The sequence below is a fragment of the Nymphalis io genome, chromosome 10, assembly GCF_905147045.1.
Source record: "Nymphalis io chromosome 10, ilAglIoxx1.1, whole genome shotgun sequence".
NCBI lineage: Eukaryota > Metazoa > Arthropoda > Insecta > Lepidoptera > Nymphalidae > Nymphalis > Nymphalis io.
This window is the reverse complement of record NC_065897.1, coordinates 10,172,567-10,189,755: the sequence shown is the minus strand read 5'-3', so window position 1 is coordinate 10,189,755 and position 17,189 is coordinate 10,172,567. Positions and strand designations below refer to the sequence as shown.

General features: G+C 32.0%; 1 protein-coding gene across 1 annotated transcript in view; it reads left to right on the top strand.

Moving 5' to 3' along the window:
* Positions 1 to 525: 525 nt before the first annotated feature.
* The window catches only part of LOC126771186 (dnaJ homolog subfamily C member 10-like), a 74,193-nt gene continuing 57,529 nt past the window's right edge, over positions 526 to 17,189 (top strand). The window contains exon 1 of the mRNA XM_050490944.1: positions 526 to 890. Within this exon, the coding sequence (XP_050346901.1) occupies positions 728 to 890 (163 nt within the window). The 5' untranslated portion in view covers positions 526 to 727. The remainder of the gene's footprint in view (positions 891 to 17,189) is intronic.

Genomic DNA, 17,189 nt, shown 5'->3' with positions numbered 1-17,189 from the left:
ATAACGGGTAAATAATATGTATTTAATTATTTTTTAGCCAACGTTATATATTAAGAAATACATCGTCTTATTGCGTATATAAAAATAGTGTTACAAAATATATAACTGAATTTTGACCTTAACATAAGCTTGTGAATAGCATTATTTACGAGTATACAGATTATTTATGATATACCTACTACATATATAATTATATATAATTGTATGGATGTAATTACAAGTGCCCGGTATAGCAATGTATTTTAATTCTTTTGTAAACATTTAACCTACCATCTATTGTTAATAGATTGTACAATGGCAGAATTTCTTGAAACAACAACATTCAACAACAACTGCACTAAATTTCGATTAAATCAAATGAATGATATACAAACGCATACAGGACAAACAAAGCAACATTCAGTATTTCATATAAGCGACTATGTCAGTCGAACAGATAATAATTAATTTGATCCAAGCGCTAAAGATAATTGCTGGCTATGTATGTACGAGTATGTACGCACAAAACGGCATTTTGCTTCACGCGTTCACAGAAAGCTGCTGTGATTCGAGAACGAACGTAGCGATAATAAAAAATCGAATAACAAATAGTAAATAAATGAATCGTCTCTTAAAAATTATTATAAAAAAACTTTATTTTTAGTCTCGAAATAATGAAATGTATTTTTATTTGATTAATTAAAAATAAATTGAAATTTTTATTAAAAATAATAAGTGATTTATAAACATGGCGAGTGCATTGGCTTTGTTGCAAGGCATAGGACAAAAAGTTCGTGGAAAGGAACACAATGACTGTAGAACTCTTCAAGTAAATGTGCCGGCTCCCGTAAACGTTGATATTGGATTCAACGATATCACAATGGAAGTGTCGACGGGATTGTTGACGAAAAGTAAGTAACTAGTTACTTAAATAAATAAAAAAAAACTGTTTAAACTAGATGTTCAAGCGACTGTTTCCGATGTTGCTTACATTTTCATTCAGTTTTATGCGAATATAAGAATTATATTTGAGGTTTTTATTTAGTGATTTGCTTATAATGGTTGACATTATCTTTCTTTAATCTTATAACATTGATAAGAAAAAATAAACTTTGAATACTTTATATTTTTTTTTATTTAATATACATTTTTAATTGTAACGTGATTTGCTCTACCTAATACTGTTAACCTATACTAACATTTAAAATATTATCTTATAAAAGTTGCTTGATGTAGATTCTTATGAGATTGCGCTTACAGATTAAAAAAAATATACAACACACATATCGTTTATGTGTGTCTAAGCAACAATCTTTTGTAAGAAATATAAATAAACTTACACGCCTTTAATTTTAAATGTGAGCCCCATAACGATATGTAAATCCCAGAACGACAATATAAACATAAAAAAAAAAAACACACGAACTATAAAATTTAAAGTATTCTTAATTAGGGAGGATATAGAACAAATATATGTAATAAAAAGATAAGCATATTATATTAAAGAAATAACAAATATTGCAAGTTCATATTTAAATAGCTGCTGTTGTATTTATTATATATTACACTTCATAAAGTATAGTATATTTAAATATTTCCCTAGCGGTAAAGCGGTTTCACAAGATTTTATAATCAACATTGAGGTACTATCTGTCGTCCCGACTTCGCACGCATAATATTTTTTTTTAAATAAAGAGATACAAACAAATGTAATAACGCCAAGTAGTAGTTTACATCCTGGTAACATGTAATGGTTGACAGCGCATTCACAATAAATACATGACTATTAAAAATAATCAGGCCGGTGGGTTAATACCCAATTATTCTCTGATGTCACCCTGCGTATAAAAAGTCAGTCCTTAAAAAACAAAAAGAGCAATATAATGACTACATATATAAACTGTAAAGGATAAACTAACACATACCTGAATAAGGAATGACGATGTCTTTGACCGATTTCGGTCAAGATAGGAAGTCTCACTGGATACCAGCCAACTTTGGTTGCAAACACATGAGCATGGCTTTACGCGCTTGTCGAGTCATGGTCATATTTATGTAAATTTCCAAACTTCCTTTTTTCTTAAAAAAACCTATAACTTTTTATAGTTAAATTGCATATCTGCATTAACATAATATATTTGGTGTTATTAATTATATAAATATTAACGATTCGATTTCTTAACGTACCAATAATGATTTAAACGATAATAAATCTATTTAAATAGGTATCAATAGATAAATCATATATATTCTGATAGACGTCTCATTATATGTAAATAATAATAATAATGATTTCGGCCACGGCGGCCAATCTCAAGAGAGATTAGCCAACTGCACAGGATATATTATAGTAAACAAGTGTGCGCACAGAAATAGGTGCACTCGCTATTCCCCAACTTTCATAATCCGATGGGACAGCAATCCGACCGGAAAGAGTTCAGGCGCAAGACAAACGGCTTTACGATCTTTCCAAGGCACGGGAGTATACACACTTTTAACTTCCAGACTCCGGGCTGCTACTGATAATTTTCGGCAGAACAACCCAATAACTTTAATTGGCCCGAACTGGTAATTGAATCCAGGAACTCCGCGTCTGCGGCCTTACATCTAGCCACTAGACCAACGAGGGAGTAAACATATTATACAGTAGGGCTAGTTTGTATCAGCAAACGCGAAATTCACCGCAGAAATCGGTTACGAAATGAAAGAAAGTAAAAGATCACTTTCAAGTTTTCTACCTTGAGTTTCGTGTTTGTTCACACAGTTTGATTTGGTATAGAACACGCGTTTGTTAGCTCAAATCTCAGTTAAGCCGATCAAAAGTAATTTAATTTTTCTGTCAAGAAGTTGTCAGTAGTTGTTCGGAGTCTAGAAATTCGTAGTGTTTACACTCTAGTTATTATGTCTGCAATTAAGGCCGTTGACTATGCTACTGAACTCAGTCCGGTCGTGTCAGATGGCTGCTTAATCGGATCATGAGGGTGGACGAGTACATATGCACGTAAGCAGTGCGCTTATCTCTTTTTTTTTTCGAAATTACCAGTTGCTATTGGTCCAAGTGTCCTCGCCAGCGTCACTGGGCGGCTTTAAAATATAACATCCTATATTATATTAACTTCAATTATAATTTTCTATAATAATTTCATTGATTTTATAATAATAAATGAACAATTGTATAACGCTTAGGTATTTTGTTAATGTAAATGATTTCATAAATGTGCATTAATTAATTAAATTACTTAGCAAAGAATTTGCATAATAAAGCAATGAGTTCATTTTTAGTTCACAATGCGTTTAAGCATTAATAATAAACAGTCTTATGTCTTGACCTCAGGGATGAGATTTAAAAAAGTATTTTAGAATTTATTAGGTACATCTTATTTGCATATATCTCTTGGATGTTAGCGATCATTCGTGACATGTGTCGGGATTTCTTTTTTTATTTTATTAACAATCACAATTAAAGTATAGCCTTTGAAACAAAAATAACTTTAAATTAATTATTTTCTTTACTTTTTATTCTGTTACGTTTTTTTATAGTTTTTTTTTTTTGTAATATTGAAGTTGTATATAAGTCATCGTTCTCTGAATTTAATTTTACGAATTAATTTGATATTTAAAATACATATATGTTTAAATGAACATAAAATTAAACTAAAAAAATATGAATATAAAAGAAAATGTTGTGTATTTATTTCTTTAGACTTGTGTGTATGTAAGATCAATGGGCAAAGTAAGATATTTCAAATATGGATAGCTTGAATGGAAACTGACATTTACATTTATAAGAAAAACACTTGCGAGACAATTTCAAGGAGATTGTTACGGTTCAGTAATTTTTAAAAACTATTGATATTTTTTAAAATGTACAATCAAGGTTTCAAGCTTCTTGCTTGCTCTTGCTCGATTTTTTTATTTTTCAAACCATCACTACTAACTTTAACACATTCGCATTATCCACACTTTTCATATCCTCATACACAATGCCATCATACATTTTGTTAGTGAACCCGCTAGCGGGGACCTCGGCAATACATATGATGATAACCTTGAACCCACGTCGTGGGTTGTTGGTATACGGTAAGTACTCGTGATAAAAAACGCTCGAGTATAGTTAAATTGGATATTTTTCGGGTAGTTTTGCTATAAACAGTTTCTTTGGAGACGTTCCCGTGTTTAGTGATAATGAGTAATTGTGAAAAATGAGTAAGTTAACAAAAAGTTATTTCACTCGTTCCGTTGTAGTTTTTATACTGTTTGCTAATAATAATTGATTCATTGAATATTGTCTTAAAATGCATTTTAGAGTACTTTACGATTATATTTTTGTTTTGCACCTCCTAATAACATCGCCTTGTCAAGGAATAGATAAATAAATACTTTTAATCGTCATTATCGGATTATGAGAGTTACGGAATAGAGAGCACCTATATTTGCGACACACTTGTGCACTATAATATGTTCTGCGCATTTGGCTAATCTCTCTTGTGATTAGCCACCGTGGCCGAAATCGGTCTGGAAGGCTATTATTATTAGTATAAAAATCAAATTTGGTTTTGATCTAACGGTATATGCCACCATCATAACGGTTTGATTCTGATTCGAATAAATATAGAATAATCAAAGTTAAATTGAATCGGCAACGTATCGTAATTTTTATAGATTATTAGATTTGGTCTTCAACACTCTATTTAAACACACCGTCTTCACATCGCGCCAATTCCAATATATAAATATTTAGCACCAAGAAGTTGATTTTATAAAAATCTCGAAATGGTCTTCTTGGTTCTTTAAATATAACACGAAACCATATAAATTGATGTAAATAACTAACTCAATTACTCTTAAAAATCCAAACAACACATTTGAACACATTGAACAAATCATAAGTCACGCCAATAATACATTAATTACTGTACCTTCTAAATAATAATAATACATTAATTTCTGTACCTTCTAAATAATAAAATATTTCGCATCAAAGCAGAATAACAAACTAGCGTACAACGAGAATAGATTTTTTTTTAATTTCATTTCTACCTTCATAAAGTTTTTCTTTTTATTTTATTTATGTCAACGTTTTCGACACCTGCCAAATAACCCACAACGTGGGTCTTTGGCATCTTGGAAGAAGATAAAATGTATTGAAAAAATAAATATGTCTAAACATAAAACCAAAAGGTAAATTAAGAAGGTCTTGTTAAAATGGCCATACAATTTTATTGTTAAATTTTATTATGGCATTTTTACGAAGAAAAACTTACTTTTAAAATAGGCCCACTACGTGGGTTCCCGTGCCCGCGACAAGAGTGAGCTCACTACGTGGTTCCTTGGCGTTGAATGGGAACATTTTTGCAAACTCTGCTCTTTACAACTAATTTGGATTATAATTAATTATTTATATGTATTTCATTTAACATTTCAATTCTTGAAACTAAATTATATTTATACAAAATGTCGTTTTACAATTATACTTTATTTAAAAGAAATCATTAATTGATCATCACAGTGCAGTTTTTTGCGTAATTTTATTGAACTACCCTCGTTACGCTTCTAAAAATTTGATCATCATGGTTCTATAAATTAGTCTACCTGCGAAGACCAATTGGAAGCTATTTATTTACATTCGAAGAAATTATAGTAATGGCATAACCAATATAAATACGAATAAAATATTAAACGCTGAAATCGCTATCTATAAACGCTAGCGCTAAGCACGTTTAAATTTTATCAAGAATAGGTAAAAAGATTAAACGCAATGTAGTCGCCATGGCAAGTAAGTTACGTATAGTCTTTTGAGTAATGTACGTGAAGCAAACATCTTACCGAATATTTCGCAAATATACATGATATAGTCTCACAGAAAGAGGACTAACATTACTCACATTAAGTAAAATGTTTTGACATAAAATAATTTTAGAAATTACCGACCTTACTTATAAACCTTGTTCAGTAGGTGATAAGTTAAACAATAGCGTATTCTTCTCCTTTGTTAAGGCAGGCGAAAAGAAACCTAAATAAGCAAAGATATTATGATTAAAAAAGTTACACACTTAAAACTTCCTATTCATTAATATAAACAGATTTTTTCTTAAAATACTCTCCGAGATGAAGGATTATTTTTTTATTTAAAAACAGCAAAACCCTCTGCTTCGCCAGTGTGGAATTCAGTTTGTTACGTACCCAAATCTTTCAAATTCTGCCATTTTAGCGTGTACGATGCCTATTTGAATTATACCTACATTTTACTTACTGGCTTACCTGATGGTAAATGGTCACCGACGCCCATAGACATTTGTATTGTAAGAAATGTTAACCATCGCTTTCATCGCCAATGCGCCACCTACCCTTCAGAACTAAGATGTTATGTACCTTGTGCCTGTAATTACACTGGCTCACTCAAACCAGAACACAAAAATACCAAGTTCTGCTTCAATTTTGCAGTAAAATATCTGATAAGTGGTACCTACCCAGACGAGTTTGCACAAAGCCCTACTACCAGTAATACATGATATCAATCAACAGCCAATCGTTGTCCACTGCTGAACATAGGCCTCTCCCAAGGTGCGCCAAAGCTCCCTGTCCTCCGCCTTCCGCATCCAGTTGGTGCCCGCCACCTTCTTAAGGTCGTCGGTCCACCTGGCTGGAGGGCGCCCTACGCTGCGCTTGTACTTATATACATGATATAAAATATTTTAATTATTAGGTGGCAGCGGTGAACTAAAATAAAAAAAATGTTGTTTTAATTTTGGTAACTAAATTATAATGAAATCGCAGATGGTCCGAGTTGATTTAATTTCAAGCGAGTAAAATTGTACTTGCAGATCAACTGTAGAAAAATGATAAGCTAGAGGTGACGTTATTGACAATTCGACAAAGATGTAATGTCATGTAAGCATGTAATGTCCACATCGAGAAGACTCAATTGTAAATATTTTCGGTTAAATGTATTACTAGTATGTCATTGTTGATTGTATAATTGTTGTCAGTTTTGTGGACTAAATAAAAAAAAAGATAAAAAATTGCAACACATTAAAAACATTGAACAAAGATTAATTGAATAGGAATCACAAGCCCAGCCTCTCTTTTAATATAACATAATCAAACCGGTTAGCCTAAGCTAGCAATTATCTTATTTAAGTTATAATAAACAAAATAGCAGATTAAACACTACAGTATTTAAAGTTTTTTTTTTTTATAATCTACATATTCGATTGTAATACACTAGTTAGTTTATTTGATAGAAATAAAAAAATGTAATTAATAAAAATACATTATGTAAATTGGTGTAAAATAGTAACTACTATTTTTATTAATAGTAAATATCTTGCCGGTTTTTCTCGTTGGGATCGACATGCCTGACCGATAACTTTATTGACCGTAACATGATGCTGCAAGATGATGATAAAAAATGATTTTCTGAGTCCACTTGGCTTAAGAAGATTTTGATTAGGTTTTATTCAACAACTTGGAAGCTTCACAAGATTTCAAAAGCAAGATAAAATACAGTAACAGTAACAGTAACAGCCTGTTAATGTCCCACTGCTGGGCTAAGGCCTCCTCTCCCTTTTGAGGAGAAGGTTTGGAGCTTATTCCACCACGCTGCTCCAATGCGGGTTGGTGGAATACACATGTGGCAGAATTTCAGTGAAATTAGACACATGCAGGTTTCCTCACGATGTTTTCCTTCACCGTCAAGCACGAGATGAATTATAATCACAAATTAAGCACATGAAAATTCAGTGGTGCTTGCCCGGGTTTGAACCCACGATCATCGGTTAAGATTCACGCGTTCTTACCACTAGGCCATCTCGGCTTTAGATAAAATACACATGTTCAAATTCTCCGACACATGCAGGTGTCCTTACGATTTTTTCCTTTCCGCCAAGCATAAGATAAAGATAAAAGCAAATGGATCACATGAAAATGCAGTTCTCGCATTTATTCAGATAAAAATCGCGATTTCTAACCACTTGGATCTTATGAAATGTCAATTTGAGAAATAAACTGTGTTCTAGTAGTGACGTTTTAATCGTCAGAACACAGAAATCTAGGCCGGACTTCTATAAATATAATATAATACTTATTAATGTTTTATGAATTTTATTATATCACTTTATAAAATAGATTATCTTCATTAAAACGTACAATAAAAATAAATTGTAAAATGGTATGTTCAAACAGTCCTATCGCTAAGAGCACGATCTCTTCCAGATAACCTTTGGAAAAAAACACGAGCTTAATAAATCGATAAAGAGGTTTACAGTTGGCGCGAGTTATATGATAAACATATTAATTAATTAATATGTTTTTTATAAATATTTTATAATAATCTTATGATATTAAAAATTTAAATATCATGTAATAGCAATTCTTTTATATAAAAATTTACTTCGTATTTGTATTTAGGTAAGATTTGACCTTTTATTGTTTGTTTTTGTCTTTCGTGAATAAAAGCAACTTTTAACAAAAAAGCCCAGGTTCTACATACATATAAATTAAAATTATTAAAAATTAAAATTTAATAATTTTAATTAATTTAATTATTTAATTTAAGTACATTTAAAGCACACATTGATGTAGTAATTACACCTCATAAAAATAAACACAAAGTTACCTAAATATATGCGTATATAGGTACGACATTAAGAGGAAATAACAAATAGCAAAAATAAAAATTAAGCGACATGCCATAATGTATTAATAATATGACTAGACTTGAAGTTGATCGATTGAGCAGGTCATATGTAAAGTTATTCGAAGTCTCATACATGAACTGCTTGGACGAAAAACGTTTTGGACAAAAGGAAGAAAAATAGTTTTGTCGTTTAGTAATTCCAACTGCTGCTTAAGATAGTGAAGAGTATGTTGTAAGCGAGCGTAGATTTAGCATTGAAAGGAGGAATGTAAGTATTTTTGTAAAGGTGGATTGGGAGAATTTGTAAGTCATTCCAAAGATATACTTTGGAATGACTTACACGTGAACGTGTTACATATAGTTGCCCAGAGGTAAAGCAGCAACAAGTAATTGAAAAAAAATACACCCTTCTTATCCAATTAAACTATAAAAAAGGTTAAGGCTAAAAAAATTAATGCAACTTTATTAAGCCTTATAAACTAATGAATAGGTCACCTTAAAAGTAAAAAATTATCTATAAAATTTAAAACAAAAATATTAACTTAAGGTTAATAGGCAACATTACAACAGAATCAATAATTGCAACCTAAAGCCACAATGTTTTTAATATTATCAATGTATTATTAAAATTAATGAAAAAACTCAAAACAATCAGATAAAAATGCGACAGAACGACGACAGAATGCTATTATGTATGGTTGAAGGTCACTCCATTCCGGAAAATCTGGACACCGCGATTCAGAAATTGACGTATTAAGCACACCGCTATATGGCAGCAACATTTATTATAACAAAGTTACACACAAAACGTTACATAAAACAAAAATAGTTACGTTTTTAGAAATTTTGATAAACTCAACAGATTCAGATCAAATACAAACTAAACGGAACCTTGAAATATTTCTTATAATAATTTACTTATTTCAATTTGTATTTTTAGCCGTTTCAAACATTACCCTGGACAAACAGGCAGACAACAAAAAAAAGCGATTGTTTTTGTTTTAATAACTCAAATAGCCGTATTAATTTTAAAAGAGACAGTTTGAAATCACTGACAGATACTTCTATTTTATTTTTTGTTTAGATAAACACATTTTGGTCTATTATCCCGTTTAACTGGATTCTTGTTATCTTGATGACTTGTTTGAAGGTTTCCGGTGAAGTTCCACCAACGTTCATAATAATAGTCGTATAGGATATTTTTTTAGCCTTAAGAAGTAAAAATGTGATAATTAAATTTTTACTTCTCACAAAAAATGTAAACACATAATCTTTATTAAAATAATCTGATGGACAAGCAAATTTTATTAAATATTTCATTTTATGATTGTTACATGAATACCAAAATAACTTTATTATTTCTTATTACCTTACTGTTACTTTTATTTATACAACTTTAAGCAAATTAACATATTTATCGCAATATACTCAAAGAATATAAAATTTTAATCGTGTAACGGAGGTAATTTTCTATGTTGAGTGCAGAACTATGCACTAGTTTTCTCTCCTAGCTGTAATTATTTATGGAGATATATATGTAATGTGCAATTAAAATTATGATTGAAGCAAAAAATATATTCTTTAGCTGGCGATTCGTTTCTATTTTGCACAGATAATATATATATATATTAATAAAATCTAATAATAAATAGTCCTTACTAAATCTATTATCTACGATAATAATTGTTCAATATCATACCAATAGATTAATAAACTTATATCGCTTTACACTTAGTATTTTGTACACACATCTACAATAATGAATTAATTAGTATTTTATAATATTGTTCAAGATCGAAATACATTATGCCAAATAACTATTTAATGTATCTTATCGTCAATAGAATATATATTATCTGTGTATCTGTCCGCCTGTCATCTCGGGTGAAACATATGGCGGAGCACGAGAAAATTTAATAAGTATTGGAGCTATTGGAGCTATTTGATTGGAGCGCGAAGAGAAGATGTTGTGTGTGTATAGCGAGTTGATATATAAAATATAGTATGTTTTATTTACTTTGTAATACCGACGTTACACCGTGAGATAAAGGGTGAACATTATACTGAGCACTTACTTATTTATCTCGTTTGAAAGAAAAATGTGTAGTAACTATCTTGTTTCTTCGTATAACTTGTGTTGGGTTATTTATCTTGGAGTTTGTCGTATAATGAATAGTTGAGAATTAATCTAATTAATCCTTACGAATAGTCAATTTTCATGTCATATCCACACCTGAAGCAGCAATGTTATTCTCTAAAAACCCTTACCTTATCACATTCGTGAAATATTGACAACGCTACCCGTGTAACTTAAGGTATTTTGCTTAAAGTATACCTACGCTATTTTAACGCGCAAATACATTAAATTATTACTAGTGATCGCCCATTGGTCGAAAAACTGCGGTAATTCATTGTTATATAAATAATACAAAGCTAATAATTATGACTTCCGTATTTATTTATTTTTTGAGTTATTTGATAGGGAAAATGAGGCTGATTTTGATGAAACCTTGTTATTATTACTAAAAAAAAAGAAATAAAATGTCAAACATACACGTTATTGGTGTGTTATTGGTTTTTAAGTTTGACATGTGTGTTGACATTAGCAGTTCACACTTTAACTATGCTAAATTTCCCACTTTTCCGTGCGCGCAACATGCTTAAAATGAGGTACAATGTTTTCTCTTCACGTAATGTACAATGTAAATCATGATATATTTGTTTATTTATATTTCAGGAAACAAACAGTATCATAACATTAAAGGAGCAAAAAAAACACACTTAATAAAACGTCTTTTAAAATACAATAAATAACTATAATAAGAAAAATATGTCAAGTTACATAAAGTTACTTAAAATTAATCATTCATACGACAGATTTAATTTAATTATATTCAATTATTATAGCCGAGATGGCCCAGTGGTAAGAACGCGTGAATCTTAACCGATGATCGTGGGTTCAAACCCGGGCAAGCACCACTGAATTTTCATGTGCTTAATTTGTGATTATAATTCATCTCGTGCTTTACGGTGAAGGAAAACATCGTGAGGAAACCTGCATGTGTCTAATTTCACTGAAATTATGCCACATGTGAATTCTACCAACCCGCATTGGAGCAGCGTGGTGGAATAAGCTCCAAATTAAAAAAACCTTCTCCTCAAAAAGAGGAGAGGAGGCCTTTAGCCCAGCAGTGGGACATTCACAGGCTGTTTCGGAATTATTATAAAACAATGAAATAAATTTGATTACAATTCACGAATTCTATATAATTTACAAATTATAGCTTTCGTATTTCTTTTTTTATGGATTGTTGTAGCGTAGCGAAATCAATATTAAGGAAATACTTATTGTTCTATTTACAAGCTCTGAGAATACAAGAGTTAGATAGAGCATTTATAGATTTAGTGTTGGGTAAATAAAAAGGGATTGACGGTGTGTATTAACTATGTGACATCTAAACATAACGTTGCTTAGTAGATAGGAAAAATCAACAAAATTACGGATCAAATTAATTAAAAATATTTGATCTTTCTCCAATCGACGATTTTCTATAGATGGATATACGGAGTATCTTGAAAATGCAGCAGTGCCTTGCGAACTATTTTGCCTTAATAAATTTAAGATTAATATAACATGAGGTTTATAAATTGGATTCCATGCGGTTGAGCAGTATTCTAAGACAGTTCTTACAAAGGAATTATAAAGAAGAATAATTAAAGAATATAAGGAGATATGATATATATTATCATTTTCTGACATTCCACGGTCGTATTCTATGTGCCTAGTTCGAGTTTTTTTAACTTTTACGTGTATATATTGACGTTGACGTTGACGTTAGCTGCGATTTGCATGGAATTCTCATTGTCACTAGATGGCGCTTTTTTCATATCATGAAAACCGCAATTAAAAAAACTCGCAGTAGTAACACTGTTCTGTTTCAAGTTTGTTCTACTGAATAGCTTTACAGACCACGGGGTACTTACATCGCTTGTGTACAATAACAGACGTCAGTGCAAAAACATCAATTAAAAGTACAATTGTAGAGAGGAAGATTAAATTGATTTGAAACGACAACTGAAACTACAAGGGAAAATGCAAACAATTACGAAAAAAAAAGTACTGATAGCGAGCTTCCTGCTATTTTTATCATTGATAATACCTAATTACGCACAATATAATTAATACGACGCATGATACCAGCAAGCCAGCTGAATAATTTGCAGCAAAAAATCGTATAATTAATAATGTATTTTTTTGAGACAACGTGGGAATGGGAACTAATATTTATACAGTTTGATGTAAATAATAGGTCTTGACGGGCTGGTTGGCGTGGTTGGTAGATACTTGCCTTTCACGCCGAAGGGTTCGATTCCCACCCGAAGGTGGCGACGAAAGGCCCAGTAGCCGCGTCTCCACGCATAGAGGCGGAGCCGATGGAGACCGCGCAGTGATGGCCCTGCGCTGTCTCCAGGCCAATATCAACCACTCAGCCAGGGCCCAGGACCTCCTAGTCCAAAGCATGGCAGAGTGGCAGATCAACGTGGCGGTGGTATCGGAGCCCTACTTCGTTCCCTCGCGGGACGACTGGGTCTCCGACCACGAACGGGTCGTGGCGATCGTCGCCCCTGCGGTCGCTGGTGCTCCGGCCATCGAGGGTGTGGCCAGGGGCAGGGGGTGCGTGCTGGCCGTCGTCGGCGGTGTGACGGTCGTCGCCGTCTACGCCTCGCCCAGTCGGAGTCTCACCGAGTTTGAGCAGATGCTGGCAGAGGTCGGGACTCTGATCGGGCAAGCGGCGCCCGCACCGGTGTTGGCCGCGGGGGACTTCAACGCCAAATCAACGGCTTGGGGTTCTCCTGTGGCCGATGCCCGGGATGAGGTGCTCGAGGAGTGGGCGGTCTCGTTGGATGATTGCTGGTTAAATTTCAATGGTTAATTTGTATTTATAATTCATCACCTGCTCGGTGGTGAAGAAAAGAATCGCGAAGATAATACCTGTAACCAGCGTTGGAGCAGCGTGGTGAAATGAACTTCAAAATTTTTTATTGAAGGGAGACGAAGCTTTAGCCCAGCAATAGGACTGGACTGTTACTTTTTTTATTTATGTTTGTTACTATTTCGTTAATATAGTATTTTATCTATTGATACTAACATACAATTTCTAAAACACTGATCAATGTCAGTTTAATTTATTTTATATTAATCGAAAAACATGAATACGATGTACGATCCATTCGTTGCGCGTTTTTATACAATGTTTAAAATTCCGGGTAATCATTGTTACTTACTACGAACTCTAGAGGTCACGAGAACATGACGTTGATATAAAACCTTTGTTCGATGAAAGAATATTAATTTTCTTTTTTAAATAGCTTGTCACATTAATAGATTCTGAATTACTAATGATTTATTATCTATTTATGCTTCTTTGCACTATTTAATATGTGTGTTATTAAAATTGTTCGTAAATGTTTGAGACTTATTGTCTAGAACTGCTACATCACATTGTGTACTATAAAAATAGGTTAGCATTATCGGTTGAAAAGTCATACTCGCCGTATTTACTATTTGATCAGTAGGGCTGTTATGTAAAGACTCACATCATTATTCACCCACGAAATGTTGACAATATAATGTTATAAATATTATGGCCTATGTCGTATATCACTTTCTAACATTTTACGACCGTTTTCAGCGGTGACTTTCGAATTTGTTCTCACAGAAGAGCCCAGCAGGTCCGTACCGTCCGTTTTCGCCCTACGGTCGAAATTCGATATTTAATTACCTATCATTAAAAATATGTGGAAAATATATATGAATTTTCAACTTTCGAAAATATTTTTCCTACATTTATTTTTAGTATCGCAATGAAGCTCACCAATAGCTATTACACACAAAAAAGAAAATCAAATGAAAAGCAGAGAAAAACGGCTCTAAACTGTTTTGTCTTTGCCTACTCAAATATTAATGTATACTTTTAATTAAATAAAATACATGTATAGCCTGGCCTTTTTGCCTTCACCGCTTAATATTGCGGATGGTACATAATTTTTATGTACTTGACTGCCTCGTTGGTCTAGTGGCTAGATATAAGGTCGCAGACCCCGAGATCCTGGGTTCAAATCCGCGGTCGAGCCAGTAAAAAAATATTAAATTTTACTGTCAAAAATTTTCAGTAGTAGCCCTGAGTTTGAAAGTTGGAAGTGTGTACACTCCCTAGGAAAGCAAGTAAAAGCCGTTGGTCCTGTGCCTAAATTATTTTCGGTCGTGTCGGATGGCCATCTCATCGGATTATGAGAGTTAGGAAATAGATAGTGCACCTGTGTTCATATTATAGTGCACACAATTGTGCACTATAATATTTCCTGTGCAGTTGGCCATTCTCTTGAGATTGATTGCCGTGGGCGAAATCGGTCTGGTTGATTATATATTTTTATGTACTTTAAACCAAATATCTATAACTACTCATTAGTAAAAGGCAGTATAGGATACACTTATCTACCTCTGACAAAAACACGAATAGTTAAGTCTTTTAATGACCTTACTATTGTTCGGTATCCAGATAAGTAAGCTACATTCGACAAACTGTTGTCACTAAGGGTTTTTTCCTCTAAGCTTACCTAACCTCATTTGGCCGTTTTTTAAATACACGTAAAAAAAATGTTTCCGCATAATTTGTTTAATAAATGTGTTATATTATTAATATTCTTGTAAAACAACTTCTTTTAAACTCCTACTTGATTTATTACATCTTCATCGCTAATGGTCATGTTGAAAATATTATAATTCTTTTTGATGTTTAGTTCGAGCTAATAAAACTTAAACGAGAGAGACTCGTGCTATTTTTGCGGAACTAATTTAAAAAAAGAACAATATTTTTTCCTCATTACACATGATAATGATTTATAGTTAAAGTAGTTCTGTTCCAACGGTATATAATAGAGCTGAAGAGCTTTCTGAAGCCGTGGATTGCGTAAGAGAATTTATATCAAGAGCATCGTCGTGCTTAAGTATTTATATTCATATGGAATCAATCCACCGAAATCATTTCCCAAGAGTGTTGACGTTTGGCAAACGGCTAGGCGTAAAAGTCTGTCAAATCCCTTCCAAACAGCTGATACACTGCGACCTCTCCAATGTAAATGGACAAGAGAATGCGATTTATACTCTTAATTGCAGTATTTAACTGTCGTAAGCTTAATATTATTAACTTAATTTTATAAATAATAATTATAAAGAATCATTATAGGTTGAATAAAATTCTTCCAGTTAAGTTATATTTTAATTCCGTTATTAAAGTATTACTTCTAAGTTTGAAGTCTTTGTAAATAAATTTAAAAAATTATATTGTAATATTGACAGTGACTAATAGCATGTTCTACGATAAGGCATACGGATTACGAACATATTTTGCATTTAAATAGCGTAAATAAACGCCAGAAAAGAAAAAAAGGCATACGGATATTGTAATTACTGTTTTAAAAAAAGGAGAAATATAATGATTGTACTCTTCTTTTTGAAAATTATTTAAAGTTCCCGTTAAGCTGTAGCTGTGGCTACACTTTGTATCGATCTGTGTTGCTTAAAAAGACAATATGTTTTCTATATTTAATTGACCCATTTTTTACTTTTATTTCTAATATTATTTTACAAATGAAGGTAATTTTACAGAGCCAATATAAGCCAAGGTAGGGTTAGCGGAAGTCAGGAGTTCGAAAAATTCATTCCCCGACTAGTGTAATGACACTACACTTTCTTTGAGTATATTCACGTTTTGAAGTAATAAATAAACGTATAATAATGACTTAACAATTTTCAACAATTATCATTCCGTGTCCTTACGTCCTACGTATTAGCGTCATATAATTAATTCGTCATAATTCAATCGTTGTTGCCGCTTGGACACTATCCTATTTTTTTATCGAAACAATAGTATGGCCGAACTAAGCCCGAAGACGATGCTAAGGCCGAATGCCTTGGCATTGGCTTTGGCCAATTTTGACTTGATCAGACACTTTCAAAATAAACACTAATAGAGTACGATTAATTAAATTAAAAAAAACTAACATTCGCAATTTTTTTCATATAATAAATAATTAATGTAATTTAATTAAGAAAAATGTTAATGAGATAATCGAGTATAAACTCGATTATCTCAAGGGCATAAGCCCTTGAAAAAATATAAATGAATAATTAGGTAACACGCAAGCTGATAATATCAGATATTTAATGTCCCAATTTAAATTTTATATTAGGAACTTATGGCCGTTTACAGATTAAAACATTGTTTGTAAAAATTGTAAGATGTGTTGTCGAACGCATAGTAACATAATTAATATACCTTTTTTATCTATATATTATTAATAGCCTAGCTAAATTTATAACATAATTACTGACAAATAGTTGAGGCCTTAAAATAAAGTATACATTATATTATATATACCTTAAATTACAATTTATACTTGATTATATATGAATAACATACATTTATTATGTAATAGCACTCGTTACAATATAATATAAAAAAAAAAATTATTATGATATAAAAAAAATTCGTAATATTTTTAATTGTTT